Here is a 19,953-nt window from a genome sequence, read left to right on the forward strand (position 1 = left end):
GCAACAGCCCCACAGATGGGCATGAGAGTGCAGGAATTAATATATTCTTATAGACGTTTCGGTCCTCTTCGAGTTATTAGGACCATTTTCCTTTATATTTCAGTATATATATGCAGTATTAAAATAAATAAATAAATATATGTGATATTAATTATAAATGAAATAAAAAGTACAAAAGTAAATAATATATGTTCTCGTATAATTTATTTATTCATAACTATCCTGATTAACTATATATATATATATATATATATATATTCATTCATAACTAATCTGATTAACTATATATTTCATAAGTATATAAATAATTTATTATTGGTAAAGACAAATAAAAGCTAATAATGTGTAATTGCATACATATATACACACATAACATGTACGTGTCTTTTGATAGTTTACAATATAATATACTATACTTTTTTCATAATATAATAATATCTATTTTCTTGTCATGCAATCATCCTATTACTTTTTCATAAGATTAACAATTATATTCTTATGAAAAAATAATAGGATAATTGCGTAACAAGAAAATCAATTATATTATTATGAAAAAAATATAGTATATCACATATTATGTAGTATTGCATATCACATGTATTTAGTAAGTATATATTGCAAAATGTAGATCCTTTTTTCTTTCTATTTCTTTCTTGAATGCATATTTATATATTGATATTTGCAACTACTTTCTTGTTACGTTACCATTTTAAATTAAACCATTTCTTTCATAATAATAACTACTTTCTTGCTACACTTGCTACCATCCTACTATTTCTTTTATAAGTACATAATTATTGATGTAAAATAAGGAAGCGAATAAAAACTAATAATAATAAATAATGTAAAGATAATAATTATTCACTCTTCCTTATTTTATATCAATAATTATGTACTTATAAAAGAAATAGTAGGGTGGTAGCAAGTGTAGCAAGAAAGTAGTTATTATTATGAAAGAAATGGTTTAAAATGGTAACGTAACAAGAAAGTAGTTGCAAATATCAATATATAAATATGCATTCAAGAAAGAAATAGATAGATGTAGTAGTAGTAGTAGTGGAATGTAAGTGGTTCCAATCGGCCCCCGACGGCACTCAGAACAAAAAGAGTTCCATTGTGTCTCCTCACTCTTTTTCAAACCGGGTGTTGGGATCTCAGCCCAGAATTTTCCACTAGGCTTATAAGTTCCGTCACCCTTGTTTCGGTTAAGTCTTGGGATTTAAGAAAACCTTGCCCCCAGGTCGTAAACCTCCTGCAAGCAAGAGCCGGGCATTGGCACAGTATATGTATTCTGTCCTCTTTCTCCTCCCCGCATAGTCGACACTCCTTCCTATCTGCGAGTCTGATGTTGAATAGGTGAGCTTTAAGTATTGGGGAGTGTCCTGTAAGTAGTCCTATCCCCACCCTCAGTCTCTGCCTATTCAGTGCAAGTAATTCTTTGGTCTTGACACCACTGATATCCTTCATCAGGAACTTGGCCTGGCGGCAGGTTTCCAACTTCTCCCACCTGGCCTTATGCAGTTTGCTTATGCTTTCCCTGATGAATTTTTTGCCCACCGTGAAAGGTAATCCTACCTCCTGACTAGTTGGTGCCTTACTGGCCCCTTCCCTAGCCAGAGAGTCTGCTATTTCGTTCCCTGGTATACCTTGGTGCCCAGGTACCCAGACTAGAGTTACCTTATTTGATCCGCTCAGCTCCTCCAGCGCTAGCATGCAGTCCCAAACCAAGTATGATTCGGTGGTTGTCTTTGCCAACGCCAAAAGAGCTGCGCGGCTATCCGAGCAGATATATATTTTTCTGCGATTTGTACCTTTAGCTAGGATGTGTTCGGTGCACCTGAGGATGGCAAGCATCTCGGTCATAAAGACCGTGCAGTCGCCTCCCACAGGAATGCTTTCCCTATAGTTTTCCCTAGGTCCATATACTCCCGCTCCGAAGCAGTTGTTTATGCCTGATCCGTCCGTGAACCACAGGTCCACATTTGTGTTCGTGATTCCCCCCGGATTTAGCCATTCGTTTCTTTCTGGTATCCATAATTTAAAATGTTTTACCAGCTGGTATTTTCTTGTTATTCTGTCTTGTTTGCCCTCGACAGGTTTCTTTCGGAGTAGACCCAGCCTAGTGTGTCCTAGTCCAGTATCTCTCCATTCACCCTGATATTTTAGGCGGTATGCCGTGGTGTTGGCTGTTTTGACCACGGCCAGGTCTAGTGGCGTAACATTAAGGGCTATTTCAAACGCCTCTGTGGGTGTGGTTCTCATGGCCCCTACTGCAGCCCTTAGGTAGTTACCTTGCAGGCTTCTCAGAAGTTTCTCTATCTCCCTCTTGCTTGTTCTCGTCCACCAGACAACTGATGCATAGAGTAGTCGCGGCAGCAGAACCGCCCCATACAGCCACATTGCTGCACTAGCGCTGATGCCCCACGACTTGCTCATTGCTCTTCTGCACATCCACATGGATGCGTAAAACTTTTTCCTTCGCTCTATTAGATGTTTTCCCCAGCTAAGTTTGGGATCTAGTATTAACCCCAGGTATTTCACTGAGTCTGTAAAAGGTATTTCCTTCCCCCAGAGTTTTAACGGCTCTATATAGGTTCCGGTTTATATTTTCTGGTAAAGACCATGATGTTTGTCTTGCTCGGATTTACCGATAGACCTCTGTTCTCACACCAGTTTTGCACAATTCTTAAGGTATCCTTTGCTTGGTCCCTTAATGTATTTAGAAATGATCCTCTTACCACGATGGCCACGTCATCAGCATAACCAAAGATCGAGAAACCTTTCCTCTGTAATTCCTTTAGTAGGTCGTCTATCACCAGGCACCACAGCAGAGGAGATAGGACTCCTCCCTGTGGGCAGCCTCTTGTTGGTTTTCCTCTGACGGAGATGTCTTGGCACTCAACCGACAGGCATCTGTCCGCTAGCATATCTTCTATCCAGTCCACCAGCGGTTCTTGAACTCCATGTCTGCTCAGTGCTTCCCTGATAACTGCATGTGAGGTGCTATCAAAAGCACCCTCAATGTCCAGGAAAATTCCGATAGCATAGCCTTTTGCCTCTAGCTGCCCTTCAATTTTGCCTGTCAGGTGGTGTAGGGCGGTCTCGGTAGACCTGCCCTCCCTGTAAGCATATTGGGCGCTAGCTAGAGGATGGTGTATTAGAGAGTTGGACTTGAGGAATCTGTCCACCAATCTCTCTAAGGTCTTCAATACGAAGGACATAAGGCTTATTGGTCTATAATCCTTGGCCCTGACATGACCATTCTTGCCAGGTTTTGGTATAAAGACCACTTTAGTCTCTCTTCACTTTTGAGGGACGTGTCTAAGGGCAATGCTTGCCCTATAGATTTTCGTCAGTGGGCCTAGCAGGTTGCTGAGCCCTTTCTGTAGTAGGATTGGGTATATGCCGTCAGGTCCTGGAGCCTTTAAAGGCTCAAAGGAGCCGACAGCCCATTCCACTGCTTGCGGGTATACTACTTTGGCTGCCAGTCCCCATGCTCTCGGTTTATGAACGGTCATGGGTCTCTGCTTGTCATTGACTGTGGGGTCTCCCCGAAAGCCCGGGAAATGAATTTCCATAAGATGCTGTAGGGTTTCCTCCGCAGTTTCTGTATACTCTCCACTGGGAAGCTTAAGGCAGCCCCATTGTGATTGGTTCCTTTACAGAGTATTTTGCTCAGTCTAGATGCTTCAGAAGCACTCTCGATACTTGAGCAAAAACTTCTCCATCCTTTCCTTTTAGCCTTTACTATCGCTTTTTTGTAAATTCTCTGAGATTTCCTGTACTCCTCCCAGGATCTCGGTGTATTTACATTTTTAGCCCTGTTAAAGAGTCTTCTCCCCTCAGCCCTGAGCTTAGCTAGCTCCTTGTTCCACCATGGTGTTCTGGCTGTAGGATCTTTCGCCTCTAATGGGCATCTCATATGAGTATTTGATGGCATCATTCAGATAGTCCGCCGCCATTTCCAAATTTTCTTTGGTGTGGAATTTGGTGGGAGTATCCTTGAGTCGACTCTTAAGATCTTCCTCGAACCCCCTCCAATTCGTTTTCCTGGGATTTCTCTTCCATATCCCTTGGCTTTGTGTCCGCTCCATGGTGAAGCGGATCTGTCTGTGGTCTGATCCCGAGGGCTCATCAGAGACCCTCCATCCCCTCACCAGATCCAGTACTCCACCAGAGCATATGGTTATGTCTATCACTTCCTGTCTTCTAGAGTCCAGGAAGGTAGGTTCTGTTCCTCTGTTGAGGATGTGCAACTCTGTACCTACCACAAAGTTGAATAGGCTTTCTCCCCTGGGATTTATATCGGTGCTTCCCCACACCAAGTGGTGTGAATTGGCATCGCAGCCCAGGAGTATCTCCAGCCCCTTCTGCTTCGCATAGGTCGTGAGTTTGATTACGTTTTCATGAGGGGGTAAGTTATCCAAATCATAGGGCATGTATACTGACCCTATTATCAGATCCCTGACTCCCCCACTAGTCAGCTTTATCTTCAGTCTGATGGCGACTAGGTCACCATCGCTGAATTGTGGCAGTAGACAGGCGTCTAGTCCTTTCACCATGATAAATAGATAGATAAAAGGATCTACATTTTGCAATACATACTTACTAAATACATGTGATATGTAATAATACTACATATTATGTGATATATTATATTTTTTTCATAATAATATAATAATCTATTTTCTTCTTACACAATCATTTTCTTGTTACGCAATCATCCTATTATTTCTCATAAGAATATAATTGTTAATCTAATGAAAAAATAATTGCGTAACATGAAAATAGATATTATATTATGAAAGAATATAATATATTATAAATATCAAAAGACACATACATGTTACGTGTGTACATATCAAGAGATGTGTATACTACATATAACCCCTCACGCTGTCATCAACATAACCCCTCACGCTGTCAATATACTCAATATCGTGGAGCGCTACTAACGCCATCTGTTGTAAAACGTGAGAATTGGACAAGATTACCACTACATGCATTTATTGCATGTGTTGTGTATGTGTGATATATGTGTATGCATGTGTTGTATACGTGTGATATATGTAGCACGATACTACTATGTATGCGTGAACGATGATGATGATGACGTTTCTTACAAGAAATTTTTCATATTTAGACTTTGCATTATGATATTTCCGCTTACAAAGTACGTAGAGCAGAAATAAAGACACTTTCATTATATAATTCGAACTCAATCTATCGATTAAGTCTAGTATAAACTCGATTGCTTCAGCCGTTATTGAGCATTCGAAATTTATAATAGACTCAACTGTTCGATTCGCGTAAAGATACACGGTGCCTCGCTAAAGCGGGACGCCCTCAACTAGGCGCGAGACACTACCGTGTCTCTTGATGGATGAAAGTGATATGGATGAACCTTCAGTAAAAAATGTATCTCCAAAGAAGAAAAGGTAAACTATATATATTTAACTGTAAAATTTAGATGTTTTTTTCAAGAAACTATAGTAATTTTCAAATTATTTTATATTTTACAAGAATTAAACAACTTAAATTTAATATTTTATTTAATATTTCTTTATATTTTTTCTCGCATTTGATACATATTTTTTTTAAATATTCTTTCTTTAGCTCTCATATGATTAATTCATATAAGAATACATTAGGAAAAGAAAATGAAGTAAAAGAAGCACCTAGAAAGAAGCATCGAAAACAAAAATTTACAGAAAAATGGCTTTCTCAACCAGAATTGAGTGTTTGGTTAAGTCGTGACCAAAATGATATATGTATAACGTATAATTATATATATGAGATCATTTTACAATATGTAAATTGCACCACTAACATTTTAATTATGTCTGCAATCTTTCTGTGTTATATGGAATATAATTCTATCCAATTATATATATATGGACAGATTTTATATATAGTTTTTTATAAATTGTATATTAATCAATTTATATATGATTATATATAATAAATTATTTACGCGTAAAACACAACGTATTTTTATTTTTTTAACTTATTAAATTCGAGAAATTTTGTTTGGTAAATCCGATTCAATATTATTTTGTGTCCTTTTTATAATTGGTTTCGATCCTTGCAAACATTGAGCGAAAGTTATCGTTTCATAGATTTCTGTTAATTTCATATCAGAAGTTTTATCGACTTCTAAGTGGAAAATATTATCATCTATAAAATAAATTTTAATATTAACGTGAAAGAGAAAAAGATAAAGAATATTATAAATTAATTAAATAAACGTTTAAAAACAAAAATTTTATAAAAATATGTAAAATAAATATAATCTTAAATTAATTTTATTAAATATAAAAATTAAATAATTTGTAAATTTAAATTTATAACCAACTTGAAAGTTTCACATATCCTTTGATCTCGATTTTTTGTCCTTTTTCAAAGCAATTAGTATTTTCATAATTTATGACTTGAATTTCCAGTTTGTAATATCTATCGGTAATGGATCCATAGCCATATGTTTTAAAATTATTAGAGAACGTATTAAAATTTGTTTTTACATAGCCTTGTACAGCTAAAACATATTTTATATTAATTATATTAATTATAGAAATAAATAATAAATTAAGAATTTTTAATTGCATATTTGATATAATTGATTAAATAATGTTTAAATTAAGTATATTAAAATAATTCTTACCTATATAATTGTTTAAATTTTCTGGTATATCCTCTATTTTTATTAATTTTGGTTTTATATTATTAATATTTTTTTTCAAATCAAATATGCCTAAATTGTTTATAATAGTGTTAGATCGTATTAATAATTCGTATGGTAATGTTCCAATATTAAAATCTGTGATTTTGGGTTTTTTTGCTTTTGTACCATCAACGTGAATAATCTATAAATATAAAATTATTGGAGTTATTAGTGTATGTATATAAATGCAATGTTATTTAAAATTACATGTATACATATATACATATACCCATATATATATATATATATATATATATATATATATATATAGATATGGGTGTGTGTATAAAAATATTTATAAAAAAATGTAGATAATTTGTATATTGTATAATTAAGTATAAACTTCTTACGTGGGTGACTCTTCTGTGTCTGTTGACATTTCTTCCACTGAAGTAGTTGGAGTTGTTTTACTAACGGTTATTGGAAAATTCTTTTTAATGTCATGGGGTTTATTATAAATTAATAAGATTTAAATTAATATATAAAGGAGAACATAAATTGTGTGTGTGTGTCTTTTTTTATAAATATTATTTTATAAATAATATTTATAAAAAATGTAGATAATTGTATGTGATATATAAATATATTTACATATATGTATACATTGTATAATTAAATATAAACTTACGTCGGCGACTCTTTTGTGTTTGTCAACATTTTTTTAATTGAAATAGTTGAAGATTTATTGTTAATTTTTGAAGAGTTTGTCTGAATATCTTTGGGTTTACTATAAATTAATGAGATCTAAATTAATGTATATAGGTGAGACACAGGTAGTAAGTAAGAAGAAAGCGAGCGAGCGAGCGAGAGAGAGAGAGAGAGAATGGGAGAGAGAATGAAAGAGAGAGAATAAGTTAAATACTCACATACTAATATCTTTAGAGTTTATTAAAATATTGGTTTTTGTAATTTCTTCTTCCAAGGATTTATCGTATTTTACTTTAACTGAAATAAAATGCGTTTTGAATTAGTTTTTTAATTTAAAATTAATTGTATATTAATATATATGTACTACTTCTATAATATATATATATATATATATATATATATATATATAATTATAATAATATATAATTATAATAATATATATAATTATAATAATATGTAATTTTCATTATATATTTATTATAATACATAATATATATTTATTATAATATATACTGTTAAAAAATTATATTTTATACATACCTTTCTTATCCGATATTCTCTTAGACATTTTTTAATAAACTTTTATCAAGACCGGAAAACGAATTCAAAAGCTTGAATTTAAATTTATTTATTCTTTGTTACCATAGTTTATAATATGTTACTATGGCAAATAATAAACTTTATATAAAATAAATTTTTTTATTAGATATATGAAGTATGTTACATGTTGAAAGTAACGCGCATTCTGCATTATATTATACTAAGTAGTTTTATTGTGATAATATACGATGTATATATGTATGTACGCGTAATTAATTCTTTACCTGTCTTATTGTGTTTGTCTAATATTTACTTACAATAGAATTGATAGTGTTATCTGTATACATCGATGTTGATTTGTAAACTGGATACTTTTTTTTGTCAATAGTAAAATGATTATATTAATAATATATTAAAAATTTAATAAACATAAGATTGATAAATGTAACAGTTCATAAATTTCACTGATCTGTTCAGTCAAATAATCAAAGTAATATATTAGTAGAATTAATATAAAGTACTAACGTTTTACTTAGCACGTTTCTGTGTAAAGGAGGATGGGTAAAATCACCGGATTTTGGCCCAAGCGATGGAACCTTTTTTATGCATGTTTTTTTATATTTTTGGATGTGTTGAATTCAAATCAAACGTTATTTTCAAGGTGCACCGATGGGAAAATATTGAAAATCGCATTTAAATTGAAGTTCTCCTCTTAGCATGACCCTTCGTCGTACTTATTTGGAATTGTGCTTTGAACAGCTTGAGTTTGGTCACGATGAGATTTTCTGTAACATATTACGTATTCAAACATATTATCACTTACATGACGATATGATGATCTTGCTTTTTTAGCTAAGCTCACGCCACAAATGTTACAATCTTATCCATTCCAATCAATAAAAAAATGAAGAAATATATTATAACACCGCGCCGGAGTAATTATTGCCGGAAAATATGAAAAGATAAATCTAAGCGCTCTAATAAAAATAATTTTTTTTTTTTAATAGAGCCGAATTTGACTGTAAGTCAGTCTAAATGTGAGAATAAAACTAATTTTTTCTGAAATATCCCAATAGTATCTTGTGTGGCAAGTGTGGAAAACAATGAATTACGTCGCGCGTGAAGTTGTAGCACAAGCCGAAGGCACGAGTACGAGTGTGAATGTATCTGTATCATAAGCTGAGGCGAATGCGACAACTTCACGCGCGACGTAATTCGTTGTCTTCCGCACATGCCACATACAATATTTTTTGTAATGCTTGACTTTTAACACACACACGAGATGAGATAGCCGCCACGTTCACTTCATTGATCTTGGGTTATGCTAAGAGCAGATCTGCAATTTAAATGCGATTTTCAATATTTTCCCATTGGTGTACCTTGAAAATAACGTTTGATTTGAATTCAGCAGATCCAAAAATATAAGAAAACATGCATAAAAAAGGTTCCATCGCTTGGGCCAAAATCCGATGATTTTACTCATCCTCCTTTTATTCTTTTATTTATTGAATTTATATAATTTCGATTTTTTACTTTAGGTACATAACAATATGAATAAATATTTACAATGGAACACAATCTGAATCTTGTAATCTAATAAATTTCTTTTCCAAATACAACTTTCTTGATATTCAGTCCAAGAGTTAATGCTTTCAATGGAATTAAATCTAATTGTACCGATTTCTCATATTTATTTTTACTTATTAATTTTACTAATGTACTTTGATTATTTAACTGAACAGATTAGTATTAGTAATATTTACTTATACTAATTTGTTCAGTTATACATTGAACTGTAAAACACATAACATATTTTTATTTTTTTTATAATTATACATTGAATTGTAAAACACAACATATTTTGGAATAAATTACAATTACGTTTAATTGAACATAACTATACACATTGAATTGTAAAACACACATAACATATTTTTATATATTTTTTAATTTATTATGTTCGAGTAATTTTATAAGTTCCGAACTTTGTAAACATTTTGTAACAAATATTATTTAAAATTTTTTAAATAATAAATGTAATAATTATATTATATTATAAGAAATTAAAATTTAACATTACATTATTGTTATTATGTATTTGTTTGAAAATATATAATAATAAATTAAATGAAATAAAGAAATACTTTTTAGATTATATTTTTATTTAAATTTATTATAGCATTTTTTTATAATGAATAAATATTTTTATAAAAATTTAATAAATAATTTAATAAATTTTATATAAAATTTTTCTATTAAATATTGTATGTCGTATAGGTCACATGTTAGAGAAGCAATGTTCTACATTATATTATATACTAAGTGGTTTCTTAGATTGAAATTGAAAAGATAATTTCGTTAAATCGATTTCAGAAATATTTAAAATAAAATATATACATATATAGGTGTGTGTGCGTATTTATAATTTTTCAAAGTTTTTCTCAAAAAATTTTATATATTTTATTTTATATTAACTTAAATATATAAAACTAACACGAATTTTTTGAAATTTAAAAAATAATATAAGTACTATTATTTATTACTTAGTAATATAAACATAAAATAACATTTTAATCTCTTTTAAAATAATATTTTGATATCTTTTAAATTAATAGAATATTTAATTTTAAATGAATATGTTAAAAATCTCGAATATATCGAAATATTGAGGCTTCTATTTCATGATGTTAATGTATTATTTCGTCCACGACTTGCTTCATATTATTTACGTCTGTCAAATATCAAACTCAAATATATTAAAATTAATTCTAACATAGAAAAAATTTATAAAAGATTAAAGGAGACGTGTAAAAAGAGAAGAGGATAGAAAAAAAAGAGATAGAAAGAAAGGAGAGAAAGTAAGAAGATATATAAAGAGCAGAGAAAATAAAAGTATGTAATAATGTTTATAATATGTGTATAATAGTTAAATTCTGTTTGTTAGATCATTACATAAATAATTATTTACATATTATATATGTATATAAGGATATAATTTGTTTTATCATATAAAATATAATAAATAAATAATTATTTAAGTTTATTAAAAGTTAAAAAATAAGAAAAAAAATTTAGAGAGAGAGAGAGAGAGATTGATTGATATTTATTAGCTTTCTCAGCTATTTGTAAAATACAAGTCTAATTTACATTAATTACAATATACTCCTTTAACTCTCGCTTAAACGCTTCCAGTTCTTCGATTCGTCTTATTTCAGCTGGTAAGGCATTGTACATTTTCACTCCCTCATAAAACATACTCTTCTGTGCACTCGTTGTTCTACGAAACTGTACTACAATGTCCCCAGCTTGCCGTGTCTGTCTTTCATTCTCTTTTCCCACTATTGTTAACTTATTTCTTAATTGATCCAGTAACATATTCTTTAAAATCTTAAAGATAAATATACACACATTATAATTCAGCCTCTGTCTTATGGACATAAACTGCAGCGCTTGCAGCATACTCTCCACTTTGGTATATCTATCACATTGCAATATGACCCTCATGGCCCGGTTTTGCGCTTTTTGCAATTCATTCAGTTGTATTTCTCCCATATCAATTAACAGCGTCGCACAATACTCAAAGTGAGGCGCTATGATTGACTTATATATAATACATCTAGTGTATGCCGATATGTAGTTACCTATTCTATTTAAAAAACTCTTTTCCCTATTTTCTTTAGCATATAATCACAGTGGTCCTTAAATCTTAACCTATCGTCAATAATTATGCCTAGATATTTCATTCTTTCCACACGCTCTATCTCCGTTCCATCCAAATATTTCAGTGTAATGTTACCTCTCAGTTCTTTTCGTACACTTCGAACTATCATATATTTCGTTTTCCCTGCGTTCATTTTTAACTTATTTGTATTCATCCATCTTTCCACTGTAACAAATGCCATATTCATTTGTCTTTCTAATTCCGCACTACTCCCTCCAGTTACATACACTAGCGTATCGTCTGCAAACATTTTTATACTACATCCCTCCGGACAGACTTTAATTATATCGTTTATATATATTATAAATAACAAAGGTCCTAATACAGATCCCTGTGGTACTCCATATTCTGTGGCCAATAATGTAGACCATTCATTGTTAAATCGTACCTGCTGTGTTCTATTCTTTAAATATGATCTTAACCATTCTAAAGCTGTTCCTCTAATTCCGTATTGATATAATTTCTCTAACAGTCTTTCTCTATCTATCGTTTCAAATGCTCGGTTGAGATCCATGAAAATTACCCCCACCATTTTTGCCTCACTAACTACCAGTTTCCATTCGTCAATGACTGTTTGAATCGCTGTTACACACGAATACTGTTTTCTAAAACCTGACTGATGTTCTGTTATAATACAGTTATCTTCTAAATACGCCTCAATTTGCTTTTTAACTACTAATTCTAATACTTTCTCGAATATTGGTAACATATTAATAGGCCTAAATTCACTTGCTTTTCTGGCTTTTTCTATTTTTGGAATCGGTATTATCGTAGACGTTTTCCAACCTTCTGGACAGCAACCTTCCCTCAAAGAGTTATTTATTATATCAATAAATTCCTCTTTTATTACATAAAATACTGCTTTAAGTATATCACTAGTTAATCCCTCCTCCGTACCTTTCTTTTTTGGTAGTTCCATAACAATTTTTTGTAAATGCTCTATTCTAATCATCTCAAAATTTTCCATTATTCCCTCGCTTTCAATAACAAAAATAATTCTTTTACCTGGACTTCCTAACTTATCTCTACTTATAGATTTTACTATGTTCTCAATACTCTGTATATAATATAAATTAAATTTATTAGCTATATTGCACCCTTCAGTATTATCTAATATTTCAAAATCTATATTCTCTATTTTTTTTGTACCCGTTGGTTCGCTCCTTATTATTTCTTTTAAGGTTTTCCACATAGATGTCGGATTTCCCTTGTTATGATCTATCATATTTTCATAGTATTCTTTTTTCTTTGTCCTGATTAGTTTAACCACTGCATTTCTTTCGATTTTAAACTGTGACCAATTTTCATCCGTGTCATCATACAACGCTTTACTGTACGCCTCATCCCTTTTAGCCGCTGTTTCCCTTATTTCATCCGAAAACCACTTTTTCCCTTCCCATATTTTCGGAATTCTAAATTTTTTTCTAGGTGCTGTAGCATCCAACGCATCTACTATATTATCGACAAGTTTCTTCGCTCTCACACTGACATTCATATCTTGGCTTTTTCCTAATTTATTTTCCACTAATTTAATAAATTCATCTACATTAAACTCTTTAAAATTCCTAGCACTAAATTCTCTGTATTTATTATCAATTTTATTCGCATTAAGATCAACTTTTAACCACGCATGGTCCGTTATTTTAGGTTCATGAATTACTTGCACTTCTATTTTATTATTAGCGTAAATTAAATCTATAATTGTCTTACTATCTTTCGTAATTCTCGTCGGTTTATTTATATATTGTTTCATGTCTAAGCTCAACATTGTCGTTTGTGACTTCTTTGTATAAAACGAGTCCAACATAATATCTATATTAAAGTCTCCTATTACTATACATTCTCCTCGTATTATTAATTCTTCTATTATATCCTCCAGAAATCTCACGAACTCACCATGCGATGAACTCGGTGAATGATATATTACTGTTATCTTTATACAATTTATCTTGTTACTGTTATACTTTATACAATTTATCTTTTACCTCAATCGCAGCACACCAACAATTCGCTTCTAACTTTTTTACTAATACTATCTCATATTTAATATCGTCCCTTGCATATAAAAGAACCCCTCCTGTATTTCTGTTTTCAGCATCACATCTAATCATACTATACCCCGGTACGTTCACTTCACAGTCTTCAATTTCAGCAGTCATTCTGGTTTCTGATAACGCTATGAACGCAGGATTCATTTTCTTCATAATCTGATGCTGTATCTCGTCTTTATGCGCCATCAAACTTTGCGCATTTGTATATAGTATTAATTCCGTTTCCTTCTGTAGTTGCTATTTATCTTCCTCCCATCCGGCCCTCCTCTTCTCCTCCTGTATCGCCCTCTTGAAAGTCGGACATTCCGGATCAAGTGCGCCATGCTCATCATTTATTTTCAAATTGTATGTTTGAATCTTAAACATACAATTTATACATCTTTTCTTTGTCGCTGTACATTCACTCACCTTGTGATTTCCTGCACATTTGTGACATGTTTCATTACGCGTACAATTCTTTGCAATATGATAATAACCCCAGCATTTAAAACATCTTTTAATGTTAATGTGATTGAATGCAGGACACTTTCTCCATCCTACATTCAGTTTCCCTTTTCTCAACATTACTTCATGAGTCTCTTCATCTGCTTCAATTATTACGATACCATCTTTTCCTCTTCTTCCGGACTGATCTTTCTCATTTATTTTCTCTTTAACTATTCTCTTCACTATTCGCATATGAATTCCTTCATTTTCGCGTCAATTTTGTTCTGCTTCTTAATTGTACCTATTAAATCATCATCATTCAACTCCATTTCTTCCTCGCCAATATTGACAATTTTTATCTTAGGTTTCATCCGCGGTGACTCACAAGGGACATGTCACAACTGTCCGGAACCGATTTGATTCTTCTTCAAATATGTTGTTAAATACACAAATCTAAAAGACACGTATTTTTTTATATGTGCGGATATTGAGTTTTAAGGGGTGAAACGCCCCTTTAAAGAAAAACGGTATTTTCTTTAGGATCGAATATCTGGTAAACTATGAGGTAGAAAAAAAAGACGTACAACAAATTTTAATGGCTTGAAGAGTACTTTAAAGTTATATGAACAAAATTTTTTTATTTTTATTTTTTTTTAAATACCCCCACCACTTAATTTTTTTTTCAAAATTTAAAAAATTTTTTTACCTAATTTAAAGCTTATTTTTTTCCAAATTCAACCATGTGTAATAAAGTTATGTTACGAAATATCATTTTCGAAAATTAATTATAAACGCTCCTGTATATACACTCATCCGTGCTATGTGCGTAAGTAATTACCGTCGAACAATAAGATATATAAAAAATGTTTATGTATAATTTTTATTTATGTTTTCTATGTATTTATAACTGTGTATTGTGTATATTTAAATTTTTAAAAACATTTTTAAATATAATTAATAAGAATTATTTTAAATATACCCCAGTTCTTTTATTATTTCTTTAATATTTAATTTCTTCTATAAAAATTAAAAACAATTTTATTCTATAATAAAATTATTTTACAATTGAATCTTTGCAAATAAATACATGTCGCAATATTTGGCATAAACAAATTTTATATCTTACGTTAAATGAATCATAAGATAAGATTATGTGTACGTGTTCCAGATAAGTTATAATTTTTACAATTAAATCTTTGCAAATAAATAGATGTCGCAATATTTGGCATAAACAAATTTTATATCTTACGTTAAATGAATCATAAGATTATGTGATTACGTGTTTCTGATAAGTTAATATAAATTGTTCATGTAGCAGCATAATTCTCACAGTCAATGTAGTCTTTTCGTTGTAATAATATCTGTGTAAACTGTTTTTCTATTGCAATAAAAAGCAAAATTTAACATCTTTGAATATGATTATCAATCCGCTTAACGTTGTTAGACTTTTATTGATGTCAATAAATTCAATATATCTAACAGAAACAGTAACTGAAGCAGAAATGGAATTAAAGGAAAACAAAAAAGATATTGCTGGATAGCGTTTTTCATTATAATGGGGTGGAAGTAACGGAAGAAATATATCTCGATTATGAAGAACCTTATAAATTACATAGTTTTGAAATAATTGAAGATGACGAAGAAGCATGGAATGAAGATAATTTAAATTCTCATCCTCATTGTTCAAATGATGATACAAATTTTGATAGTTCTTATAAAAGACGAGCTGTTGAGTATTGGCGACATCGGGACACTGATGAAAACAGTAATGACAAAAAAAGGAATCGTTCTCTAAAAGTAGTACAAAGTAAATTTAGAAGAGTTTCATCTGAACGTCAGTTAAGGCGATGGGAAGAACAAATACAATCAGGTGGAAGTCGTATAGAAAAATTATTTTACATCTCCAAATTTACACATGATAAATTTACTGCAGCTGTTGAATCAGGATTCATGGTTCATGATATTGATCTAAAAAGATGGGTTTTACAAGCTCAAGAAGAAATAGGAAATTTAAATCCTATATTTAAAGCATCTCACAGTTGGATAGCAAGATTCAAGAAGTCTCACCGAATTGTTTCAAGAAAAGTTACGAAGTTTGTCACTAGAAGAACATTAGAAGATTCTGTTGATTTGCAAAAATCAGCTGATGATTTTCTGGAAATAGTAAAACCTCTTATTGAACAGTTTGGGTCTGAAAATATTTACAATTCAGATCAAAGTGGTTTCCAATTGGAAATTCATTCTGGAAGATCATTGTCTAACCAGGGAGAAAAAAAAGTAGAACGTGTCGTGCAATCCATATCATCAACAACCCATTCATATACGATACAACCAATAATATCCTGTAATGGCAATTTGTTGTCACCTTTATTTATTGTATTAAAAGAAGCTAATGGTAAATTTGGACCAAGAGTAGAAGAAAATTTATTTAAACCAGAAAATGTTATTGTAAAAGCATCGAAATCTGGTAAAATGACATCAGGTATTTTCCTTTTATAATTACTTTTTTTAACAAACTTATTTCATTTAACAATTTAATAAGAGTCATAAAAAACTATTAAATTAACATTTATATTTTATACATTTTAAAATGTGGTTAGAAGAAGCTTATTTTGCAAACATTGGTCCTAATAGTGTTCTTCTTATTGATTCATGGACTGGACATTGCCCCAATACTATTTCGGATTTAACACCTCCAGGAACACATATTACTACTATGATAATACCGAAAGGAACTACAGGGAAAATACAACCATTAGATGTTTATGGATTCAGAATTTGGAAAAATTTTGCTAAAAGATTTTCAGATACGGTTTTACTGTCGGAAAGTAATATAAATTTACATGAACGAAAAATATAATAAAATTGCAATCTTTGATACATAATCAATTGTCATCCCCACGATATCAAAACTTATTTAAATATTCGTGGTTTAAAAGTGGTTATACGAATGAAAGACCAGACGAATTTGAAAATCCAGTACACTTTAGTTTAGACGAAACGTCAACAAAATGTGAAATCGAAGGTTGCAATAATATAGCTGTAGTAAAATGTTCTTGGTGCAAGAAGTCATTATGTTTAAACATTTTTTTGTCGAATATCATTATTGTAATGTATATAATGAGTGAATAATATAAAATGCAAATATATATTTTTTTAAATCTAAATATACACAATACGCAGTTATAAATACATAGAAACATAAATAAAAATTTTTTATATATCTTATTGTTCGACGGTAATTACTTACGCACATAGCACGGATGAGTGTATATACGGGAGCGTTTATAATTAATTTTCGAAAATGATATTTCGTAACATAACTTTATTACACATGGTTGAATTTGGAAAAAAATAAGCTTTAAATTAGGTAAAAAAATTTTTTTAATTTTGAAAAAAAAAATTAAGTGGTGGGGGTATTTAAAAAAAAATAAAAATAAAAAAATTTTGTTCATATAACTTTAAAGTACTCTTCAAGCCATTAAAATTTGTTGTACGTCTTTTTTTTCTACCTCTTATAGTTTACCAGATATTCGATCCTAAAGAAAAATACCGTTTTTCTCTAAAGGGGTGTTTCACCCCTTAAAACTCAATATCCGCACATATAAAAAAATACGTGTCTTTTAGATTTGTGTATTTAACAACATATTTGAAGAAGAATCAAATCGGTTCCGGACAGTTATGACATGTCCCTTGTAAGAAAGTCGAAACGTATACGTATTATGTAATATTTGAAATAAATTACTAATCAACATTACATCCTGTTTATTTATGCTCGTTAAGTTGCCCTTGGTTTTATATTTATATTATTTCTCAATTATTTGCTTTGCATCATACGAGCCTTACGATTAATTTATTTTTATTTGAAATTAATATTAATAAGAATGTACCTTTTATCGACATCTGCACTAAGCTCGACAGAGAGAACGCAATCCGCGACATAATTACAAAGAGAGACGATCAATGAGTTGACCATTCTGTTTATAAAATGATAGTACTTCCTTTCCTCGATACTCTCAGATAATATTCGTCTTAGGTCCTACATAAATTGTGAGGAATTAATTTTAATAAATTATGATATGTATATATGAACAAATAGCAGAATAATTGATATTTACATATTTTTCTGTTTTATCAGAAGCATCTGTACTAATTATTTTAATTTCATTTGCAGTGCCGATGACTAGTAAATTCAAATCAGGAATAATTTCTGTGTTATTTTCATCTTTTGTGTTGTTTTGGTCAATTGTAAGTGTCACAGATTGATCGATCTTCTTTCTGCTCAATAATTAATGAATTATTTTCCAACCATTCTTTCCATTTCAAATGAAACTTAATTCTATGACCTGTTACGTCCAGACTCGTGGAAGGAAGAGTCAGCGGAAGGGCGTAACTAAACTTACTTCGAACGACGGCAGACTATCCGTCTGTTCGACTCGAACGAACGTGCTTAGTCCTAAATAGGTCAACGACCGGGAAGGTCGCTTTTACTCTATTTAAAGGGCCGTTCGGTCGGTGGCCTCTTTTCGGTAAAAAAATTTAATCTTTATTATGCGGGACAAGGCCTAGTGCGACTTCGGGAAAGGAAGTAATGAGATCGGGTCTATTAAAGAGTATTAGGCACGAAGATAATTAATTTATTTTATTCTTATAGAGGACAAGAAAAGAAAAATTAGATTCATCGGAATTATTACACATATATATTATTATTATTATTCCTTATTCTAATAATGTTGCTCTCCAAGTCAGAAAAGAAATAGATGCGCCTGTGTATGAGTGAGTGAGTATGGATCGCGGGTGATACATGAGTACGGAGGTCTTCAATCGGGACAGAGAGGGGAGTTATTGTTTAAAATTTAGGGTCCCAATTGGTAATTACAATAATTTTTCAATAAACAAATAATAGATATATAAAACGTGTTCGTGTGTGTGAGGGTCATGGAAGTTTCTGAATGTGGATGGGGTGGAGGGGGGATAGGATGCAATTTTGACATAATTCTTGGAATACTTATTTTTTTTCTATTTTGTCATTTTTAATTCTATTTCCTATTCTCTGCGCATGTATAATTTTAGAGTGAGAGAGAGAAGAGACTGGATAATGTTGAATAGGGGAAAGTTATGGAAAACGGGAACACGAATCTCGCCGTTGTTACGGGAGATCCTGAGTGATTTTGGAACGGGTGAAATCACGAATCTCGTCGTTATTACGGGAGATCCTGAGTGATTTTCGGGATGGGCAAAATCACGAATCTCGCTGTTATCACGGGAGATCCTGAGTGATTTCCGGAATGGACGAAATCACGAATCTCGCCGCTATCACGGGAGATCCTGAGTGATTTCGGAATGGAAGAAAGAGAGGTTTAGGGTTGGATAGGATAGAACTCGCGCAAAAAGAAATAAAAAAAAGATGGTTTTATCTTGTGAGTCCAAGAATTATTTCGGTACGGTGGGTGAAATATTTTTTATTGCGTTTTCCTTTTGTTATGCGTGTCTGTCTTGACTTACTGTTTGTGAGGTGCGTTGTTAACAATGGCTGCTGGGTCGTTCTGGTCTGGTTGTATATGCGGTCTATCGGAATTGAACTATGTTCTTGCACTCACGCACCAAACGAACGTCGGAATCTGAGTTTGAGCGAGGCTGAATTTCGAAAATAATTGTGTTCGAAAAGTCCGAAAAAGTCCAAGTACGAGGCCGGATAGGTCGTGTGCGGAAAATTACGCTCAAAAGTCCGGAATAAAATCTGCTCTCCCGAGGGATGTCGCGGGTATATCAAGCTCCTTGCTCCTCCTCTCCATTGGTTTGTTAACATTTCCTGACGAATTGGAAATTTTTCAATGACGCCCTTA

General features: G+C 31.6%; 1 protein-coding gene and 1 pseudogene across 1 annotated transcript; one reads left to right on the top strand and one right to left on the bottom strand.

Moving 5' to 3' along the window:
* Positions 1 to 1,134: 1,134 nt before the first annotated feature.
* LOC145938762 (uncharacterized) lies at positions 1,135 to 2,457 on the bottom strand. Its single transcript, XM_083042512.1, has one exon. It carries the CDS (start codon positions 2,455 to 2,457, stop codon positions 1,135 to 1,137), a length of 1,323 nt encoding a protein of 440 aa, XP_082898638.1.
* A 12,746-nt stretch (positions 2,458 to 15,203) lies between these two features.
* On the top strand, positions 15,204 to 17,235 carry LOC145941633 (uncharacterized; annotated as a pseudogene).
* The last annotated feature ends 2,718 nt before the right edge of the window (positions 17,236 to 19,953 follow it).

Source organism: Prenolepis imparis, unplaced genomic scaffold, assembly GCF_030444845.1.
Source record: "Prenolepis imparis isolate NDT839.2.m4 unplaced genomic scaffold, iyPreImpa1.0 SCAF_1, whole genome shotgun sequence".
NCBI lineage: Eukaryota > Metazoa > Arthropoda > Insecta > Hymenoptera > Formicidae > Prenolepis > Prenolepis imparis.

Bases quoted from the DNA above. Each gene is read 5' to 3' on its own strand.
- LOC145938762 (XM_083042512.1), bottom strand. From the start codon at position 2,457: ATGTGGATGTGCAGAAGAGCAATGAGCAAGTCGTGGGGCATCAGCGCT.